Genomic DNA, 8691 nt, shown 5'->3' with positions numbered 1-8691 from the left:
TGAACACGGTAGGGTTCTCAATTTATCTAGATCTTCTCTGAATTTTTGCATCAGCATTTTGTAGTTTTTAGTACATAAGTCCTGCACATGTTTTGTTAGATTTGCACCTAAATATTCCTCTTTTTAAAAGTAATAGTTGTAAATTATATTTTTAATTTCAGAGTTCATGTGTTCATTGATAGTATATAGAAATATAACTGATTCGTGTGTTCATCTTATATCCTGTGATCTCACTGTACTCACCTATTAGTTCATGAATTGTTTTTTAGATTCCATGGGAATTTTTACACAGTCATCTGCAAAAAGGGACAGTTTTCTTTCTTCCTTTCTGATCTATGTCCCTTTTATTGCCTTATTGCACTGGTTAGAATTTCTAGTGCTATGTTGAATAAGAGCTGTAAGAGTGGACATCCTTACTTTCTTCCGGTGTTCTTCACATATTCTTCGAATGTGTTCTTAATTACTCATTGAAATATTTTTATGATGGCTGCTTTAAAATATTTGTCAGATCATTCTAACACATCTGCCATTTTGGCATTGGTATCTATTGATTTTTCTTAGTCACATTGAGATTTTCCTGATTCTTGGTATGACAAGTGATTTTCAGTTGAAACCTGAACATTTGGGGTATTATGCCATAGAACTCTGGATCTTGTTTAAACCTCTTTTAGGTGACATTTTCTGACACCACTCCGGCCAGGGAAGGGGACCAAAGTCATGGTACTACCTCATTACTACCATAGAGTGTAGAAGGCCAGGTTCCCCACTTGACCTCCATTGACACTTGAGGGTGAAGGGGGTTCCTTCCTACTGCTGGGTGGAATGGGAGTTCTGGCCCCGCTAGGCCTCTGCTGACCCACCCTGGCCGGGAGGGTTAGGAGCTCCTTGCGACTGCTCCCCACCTGACCCACATGAACACCACAGGAAGTGCAGCCTCATTACCACTGGGTGGTAGTGAAAGTCCTGACTCTCCACTAGGCCTCCGTTGACCTCAGCCCAAGGGAGAGGGGTGCCTCCTTACTGCCAGGTGGGGGTGGAAGCCCAGGCACATGATCTCCACTGACACAGCAGGGGTGGGCACCTCACTACCACCTGCTAGGGATGAAAGTCCCAGCTACGTCTTTGACCTTCTCTGACACCAGCCTAGCCAGGGGTCTTGGGGGATATTGGGTACCTTGTCACAACCTGGTGGGAAGTCTAGATTCCCCACTCAGCCTTTGCTAGCATAAGTGAGGATGGGCCACAGATTTGTTTCTGCCGGGGTTGGCCAGAGTAGAGAAGTTATTGTCTTAAGTCTTCCTTTCCTGGTTTTGTCAGCTGGAGAGAGCAGTCTTTTGCTGGAGGTTTTTTTTTTTTTGTCTGTGCCCATTGGTGTTTCAGACTTGCTAGCTTCTTCATCTCCACATCTGGGATCTATGAGGCAAAAAGATAACCCAGGGAATTCACCACATGCTGTTCCATGGGTCCTGAGGTCCTTAGCTGATCTGCCTTTTTCTGTCCACCTTTCAGGGTCTTCTTATACTTGTTTTATATCTAGTGTCCTAGGGTTTTAGTTGTCCTGGTAGGAGGAAGAGGGAAAAGTATATCCATTCCATCTTCTCAGATGAGTGACAGAAAGGGAGATTTGCAAATACATGTCATTTAGTATAAGGATTAGCCATGGCATATGTAAAGCAACCAGACCATAAAAGGCACTGAAGAAAATGATTGCTATTATTTTTCAATGAGTCAAAGATTCTATCATTCTCAATTTGATTATTTTGTTTCATGCTATGATGCTAAATTCTAAAATTCAGTAATTCTATGTTTTGGCATTTCCATGTATGGAACTTGACCTTTCTTCCTTTCCCTTTTTTCCTATCCCTGGACTGTCCTAGGGAAATAGTTGATTCTGAGCAAGTGTTCCATTGCCATGTCTTGCAGAGAGCAGAGAACATCAATCCGGTTCAAGACCACTCTTATGAATACCCTCGTGGATGTCCTTCACCACAGGCCAGGATGGGTGGAAGTAAAGGAGTAAGAAACCCTCACCCCCAGCCTTGTCTCTCCTTCCCTTTGTCTCACAGGTCCTTGTCTCCCTTCGTTTTTGTCCCAGTTGCCTTGGGTGGCCACTGGGACTTGTCCCAATTTGGCTGTGACGGGGCCAACATTTATTTAGCATTCACAATGCGTTAGGAGCATTACTGATGCCATCTCTGTCTTATTTAAGCCTTATAACCATCCAGAAAGATGTGATTATGTTCAGAAATATTAAGCCAGTTGTTTAAGGTCACACAGCACGTAAGTGTCAGAGTGGGATTCAAACCCAGTTCAGTTTGACTATTCCACAGCCAGTGTTCTATAGCTCTCTATGCAACCATCACAGACCTGTGGGGTGAATCCTCCGGTGATGGCAGGTCCTGGCCACTTACTAGTTCTGTGACCTTGAACAAGTTTTTTGACCCCTAAGCCTACGTTTCTTCTTCTATGCTGGGCTCTGGGGATACTGAGATGAAAAAGCAAACAATCCCTGGCACGTAGTAGGTGTTAATATTAATGAAGGTTAAGGTTTGGATGCATGTAACAGAGACACAAAATAAAAGAGGCTTTGACATACTAGAAGTTTATTTACCCCTCCCATTGAAGTCCAGATGTAGGAGGTTCAGAGATGGTATGGAAATGTGGGACCCATCTGCTTCCATCTTTCCACTCTGCTGTCCTTTGAGTGAGGCCCTCGTCCTCATGGTCTGAGGTGGAGTTCCTGCACATGTCAAGCAGCAGGAGGTAGGAAGGAGACAAGAAAAGGCATGTCCTACCCTTGAAGAACACAACTCAGAAGTCCCTCACATTTCACTGGCCAGAACTTAGCCATGGGGACACACCTAGCTGCAAGGGAATCTGAAAAATGTAGACTACATTTTCCAGGTAAATGTTGGAAATTCTATGACTGTAGAAAAAGGAGAGAATAGATATGAGGGGTGAGGGCAACCAGCTACCCTGCCAGGGTCCTCAATAAATAAAAAAAAAAAGTTGTTGCATAACAACAACTAAGCCTCCTAGACACTCTTCCGCACTTTACAAGCATGACCTCTTTGAATCATCCCAGCAAACCTTCCAGTAGGTGCTATTATCATCCCCATTTTCCTGATGAGAAAACTGGGCAAAAAGAGGAAAAATATACCATGTTGGAAAATGAAAAATGTACTCATCTTGTCAGGGCTTGAGCTAGGGTTTGCACCTAGTCTGGCTCTCTGCAGAGTCCCAGGTTCATCCTCCCTGTTCTAGCAGCCTCTCAGTAATTGAAGGAACAAATGAGTGAATAGGTGAATCCATGGTTCCTGCTGCCTGGTGCTGGAGTCTAGCAGAGGAGACAGACCCTTACTAAATCATCCCACAAAAAAATTAGGAATTGGCTGATGGTGGCAAGTGTGGTATGGGTAATCCAAGATGGCAGAGTCCTGTCTCTGGCACTTTGGGGAGTATTACAGTGATGGTGATGATGGTGATGGTGGTGATGATGGCAGCTACTGTGGATTTTCCTTCTTGGTTCTCTCATGTATCACACTAATATCAGAATGAGTTTTCCTTCCCTGGATCCAGAAGAACTGGATGTAGTGGAGGATGAGGCGGAGGAGGTGACCGGCAGGTGTATGGGAAAAGGCACTGTCCTGACCTGTCATGTGATCTGAGGCTGCCCCCTGTTTCTCCTCAGCCTTGCTCCATGGTCAAGTGGAAGAAGGTCTGAGGGTTTGTCTGGTGCTGATGGTGTGGGAGTCCATGAAGCAGGTTGTTTCCTGGCTGATCCCAAATTGCCTCGAGAGTCCTCAAGTCAGGAAAGGCTAGAGGCCAGGACCTTTACATCAGACATGGCTCTGTGAATGTGAGGCCTTGTCCTTAGGACCTAAGCTGGGGTCTGGTATTTCCAGACAAAACGAGGTCCCAATTCAGACCATCAGCCTGTTAGGTCAGAGTTTGGAACAGATGTGGCCAGAGCTGTCCCCTCCCTTGCTTCCCACAAAGAAAGCTGTCCTTGATGCCTGGAACTGCAGCAACCATCTTGTGACCTTGAGGTGATGAGCATGAAGACAGCATGTTAAGGTGGCAGAATGAGAAGGTAGAAAGAACCTGGATTTCCTGTTGGCCTTGTTGAGCAGTTTAATGTCTTCCCAGGTGATTTAAGAGCAACTTGACTGTGATCATCATGAAGATGGTGTACCAAATGAACAAACTTGTGGAATTAGAAAAGAATCCAAAATCCACATCATGGTCTACAAGGCCCTGTTTGTTGGGCCCTACTCCAGTTTCAGTGTCATCCCTTACGTTTTTCCCTCCACTCTGGCTTTTTTTTCATATCCTTGAATGAGCCCTTTCCAACCTCAGGGCCTCAGTTCCTGCCCTTCCTTCTCCTGGAACCCTCTCCCAACTGCCCTTGAGCTGGCTGTCCCTCCTTACCATTCAGATCTAAGCTGAAAGGTCAGCTCCACAGGGTAGCCTCCACCTAAATAGGTCCCTCAGCTGCCCTGCCGCATGGCCTCCAACTGGGTTATTCCAACTGGGTTATAACATTTCACAATTCCTCATTAGAGAGTGGTGTATTTGTTTCCTTGTTTATTTTTTATCTTCCCCGCAGGACTGTATGTACCACCTGGCCAGGTGTTTTTGTTCCCCCTATATCCTTGCATCCAACTTTGTCTCTGACACCCAGACAGCCCTCAACACCTATGTGTTGTATGAATGAATGAACAATTCATTATTCATTCATTCATCCATTATTCATTCAACTAAAACAAAAGGTAGGTTAAAAAAAAAAAGCAAATTGTGAAAGGAAATAGACAAAAGTAGCTCTAACCACGGAGCTTGGAATCTGGAGCCCAATGGCCTGAGTTCCAGTCCTGCTCTGCCACTTACTAGCTTATGAACTTAGGTGAGTTCCTTAACCTCTCTGTGCCTCACTTCACTCATCTTTAAAATGGGCATAATAAAAGAACCTAACACTTAACAGTTACTATGATGATTAATGAGTTAATATTTGTAAAGTGCTTAGAACAGTGTCTGGCACATGGGAAGCGGAAGTAAGTATTAGCCATTAGAAAGTTTTAAGAACATGCCAATGTCATGTGCCACATATGGATATGCACATATATACACAGTAAAACTATAAAGACACTCATAGAAATGATTCCAAATACAGGCTAATGGCTTCCTTTTGGACAGGAGAGTAGGAGATAGAATCAGTCAGGAATATACATGGGTCTTCAGTTATATCTGTAATTTTTTACTAAAAAATTGGAAGTCATCATGGTGGTGCATTTCATTTCCTGTCAAGTCTTTTTCAAGCACCTCCTCTGTGTACTCCAGCTCTGGTTATCTGGATTTGGTAGATACGTCTGGTTTCCTGTCCCCCTCTCTGGCATGGTGGTGAAGAACAGGGTCAGAATTTGGAGTCGGGCAGGGTTGGGTGTGAATTCTGAGGCTGCCATGTCCTCACTGAGCAAGGCTATCCCTGTCTTAGGGATCCAGGCATGATCGTAGTCACTTTTGGGGCTGCTCTGAGGATTCAGTGAGAGGAGGGCTTTCTGAACAGGGAAGAGCTTATAAATGTTGCCTGTTTCCACTGCTTGGTAATGTGGGCTCAGGGGTGCCTACCTGGATGCTTCTAGAGCCCAGGCAGGTAACATGACCAGGTAAGGTTGGCCCGTTGTCATGGGCCATAGGGCATGGTGGGGACTGTGATCTGGAGAGGGTGTGCCCTGTCTAAGGCGGTGGGTGACCCGGAGCATCTGGGCTCAACGTGGCCAGATCTGCTGATTGTTCAAAGGAAGCCAGTAGCCTGGATTTTTGCAGGGACATTTCTGTAGTTTTCACTCTGGCCTCACAAAGTACATGGTGGGCAGCGACAGCCCGAGGCCACCTCCTTGAGACTTACCTGATGGACACACCGCTGCTTACCCCTCAGCTGCACCTCCCTGGGCCCCAGATCCCCAGCAGTGCTGAGGTCCTCAGGTCCTGACTTTTGTCCCACCCCCACCCCCAGGGAAGGGGAGTGGGATTTCTACTGGTGCGATGTCAGCTGGCTCAGGGAGAATTTCGACCACACCTACATGGATGAGCACGTGCGGATCAGTCACTTCCGAAACCACTACGAGGTGAGCTGGGTGGGCCCAGGGGACTGGGTGTGGCTATGAGCAGGAGCTGGCTTGGGGGTACAAGGACCAGAATGGAAAAGTACAAGGGAATTTGGGGTACATGCCAGGTGAGAGATATGTGCCCTAGATTCATGATGAGCTAAATAGTGGGAGGGGATAGGGATCTCAGACCTCAGGAACAGGCCACCTTGGGGAGGGGACTGAGGTCATGGGCTGTCTGGCTTCAGGTGCAAAGGCTGAAGAAGCAGGATGCTTGAGGGATTATGTGATCTCAGGGTGAGGCAAGCTGAGCTGTTTGGAGTCTGGAGATGGGAGGGAGGACTGGGAGGAACCGTACCACAAAGATGAGACTAGAGGGGCCAGTGGTGGGAGATTTAAAAAGCTTAGTGCAGCTTAGCAGTTAGAAAAAGAACTTTGGCATCAGACAGGCCCGGGTCAAACCCTGGCTGTGTTGCCTGTTAGCTGGATAGCTCTGGGCAACTGACAACCTTTCTGAGCCTCAGTTTCCTCACCTGTAAAGTGGGGATAATTATAGAATAGCAGGCTCTCAGTCAAAGTTACTCTTATTGTTACTCTTTTTTTTTAATCTTTTTTTTTAAGATTTATTTTTATTTATTTATTTTGGCTGGGCCGGGTCTTAGTTGAGGCACGTGGGATCTTCATTGTGGAGTGTGGGATCTTTTAGTTGCAGCAGGCGGGCTTCTTAGTTGCAGCATGCAGCATCTAGTTCCCTGACCAGGGACGGAACCCAGGCACCCTGCATTGGGAGCGCAGAGTCCTACCCACTGGACCACCAGGGGAGTCCCTCTTATTGTTACTCTTACCGTACGGAGAATGGGGGCTGTGGGGGGCAGTTGGTGGGATGGTTGGTGCAGGGCGGTGGGCATGAGCGCCAATGGCCTGCCTGTCCATCGTGCTGCTCAGCTGACCCGCAAGAACTACATGGTGAAGAACCTGAAGCGCTTCCGGAAACAGCTGGAGCGCGAGGCGGGAAAGCTGGAGGCAGCCAAGTGCGACTTCTTCCCGAAAACCTTTGAGATGCCCTGCGAGTACCATTTGTTTGTGGAGGAGTTTCGCAAAAACCCAGGAATCACCTGGATCATGAAGCCTGTGAGTGCCCAGTGCTGGGGACTGGGGAGAGGGGGTGTCCCAGGCACCAGAGCAGGGATCCTCCATTGACGCAGGAGTCTGCCAATGGAGAAGGACAGGACTCTGCCTGGGAATTCAGCCTTAGATGCACCATCTGCCTTTCCCTAAAGCTGGGGTCCCCAACTCCCGGTCGGGGCCTGTTAGGAAACAGACGCACAGCAGGAGGTGAGCAGCGGGCGAGGGAGCGAAGCTGCATCTGCCGCTCCCCATCGCTCTCCATCGCTTGCATTACTGCCTGAACCACCCCCACCCTCACCCCCGTCCGTGGGAAAAATTGTCTTCCACAAAACCGGTCCCTGGTGCCAAAAAGGTTGGGGACCACTGCCCTAAAGGACTGACTACATCTCCTCTCTGCAGTGTGTGGACCCAGCACCTATGACTGCTGGTACATAGTAGATGCTCAATAAATGTTCACTAGATTAAACAAGTGATCCTCAGGACACCAAGGCAGGGAATCCAGAGTCTCTCTTCCTGATATGAATGAAAACAATGGCCAGGCTGTGAGAAGTGCTTTACTCGCATTGCCCCACTTCTTGTAATGGTCCTTGGGAGGAGGTATTACCAGCCCCATTTTAAAGATGAGGTGCCTGAGACCTATTTATTCAAGCATCCCACAAATGCTTATTGAGCACTTGCCATGTGCCAGGCACAGAACTAGATGGTGGGGATACAGCTCTCAGCAAGTCAGACGTGGGTCTCTGCCCTCCTTGAGGGCAGACAATATGCAGAGCATACATGTGTGATTACAGCTGTGCTAAGTGTTAATAAGGAGAATGGTGCCAGCAGAGGAAACAGCAGGAGGAGTTCCCCCAGACCTTCAGCAAGTTTCTCTGAAGAAGTGAGAGATTGGGCTCTGAGACCAAACCCCTTGGTTCAAATATTAGCTGTACCACCTACTGTGTGACCTCGGGCAGATTACTTAACTTCTCTGTGTCCCGGTTTCCCCATCTGCAAAGTGAGAATAACTATAGCGCCTATCACATAATGTTGTGTGACTAAATGAGTTAACACAGGTACAGCACATATTAGGTCCTCAATGAATGATAGTTGTTGTTGTTATAAGAATTAGTATTGAAAAATAAACAAACAAAAGAAAACAAATAAAGTTTTAAAAAAGAATTAGTATTGAGCTTCAACCTGAAGGATGCAGAGGAGTCAGCCTGGAGAAGGGCAGAGGTAGGGAAGAGCATTCCAGGAAGAGGGAACTGCATGCTCAAAGGCCTTGCATCTGGAGGAAGCCCTAGATCAAGAAACTGGGTGGCGGGCAAGGGTACCAGAGCACCTGCCAGCCCCTCAGCCCTTCCTCGTTCCAGGACTGGCTCTCACCACAATGCCACCATAGCCTTGAATGGCATCATCAAAGCCCCCCTAGGGGCTTCCCTGGTGGCACAGTGGTTGAGAGTCCACCTGCCGATGC

At 47.3% G+C, this 8691-nt stretch overlaps 1 protein-coding gene across 1 annotated transcript in view; it reads left to right on the top strand.

The window, feature by feature from the left end:
• Nucleotides 1–1933: 1933 nt before the first annotated feature.
• Nucleotides 1934–8691, top strand: part of TTLL9 (tubulin tyrosine ligase like 9) — a 47765-nt gene continuing 41007 nt past the window's right edge. Inside the window, exons 1-3 of the mRNA XM_024128573.1 lie at nt 1934–2016; nt 6014–6125; nt 7050–7235. Coding sequence (XP_023984341.1) covers nt 1961–2016; nt 6014–6125; nt 7050–7235 — 354 coding nt within the window. The 5' untranslated portion in view covers nt 1934–1960. The remainder of the gene's footprint in view (nt 2017–6013; nt 6126–7049; nt 7236–8691) is intronic.

This window comes from Physeter macrocephalus, chromosome 14 (assembly GCF_002837175.3).
Source record: "Physeter macrocephalus isolate SW-GA chromosome 14, ASM283717v5, whole genome shotgun sequence".
NCBI classification, from domain to species: Eukaryota; Metazoa; Chordata; class Mammalia; order Artiodactyla; family Physeteridae; genus Physeter; species Physeter macrocephalus.
This window is presented reverse-complemented; position numbering and strand designations above follow the sequence as displayed.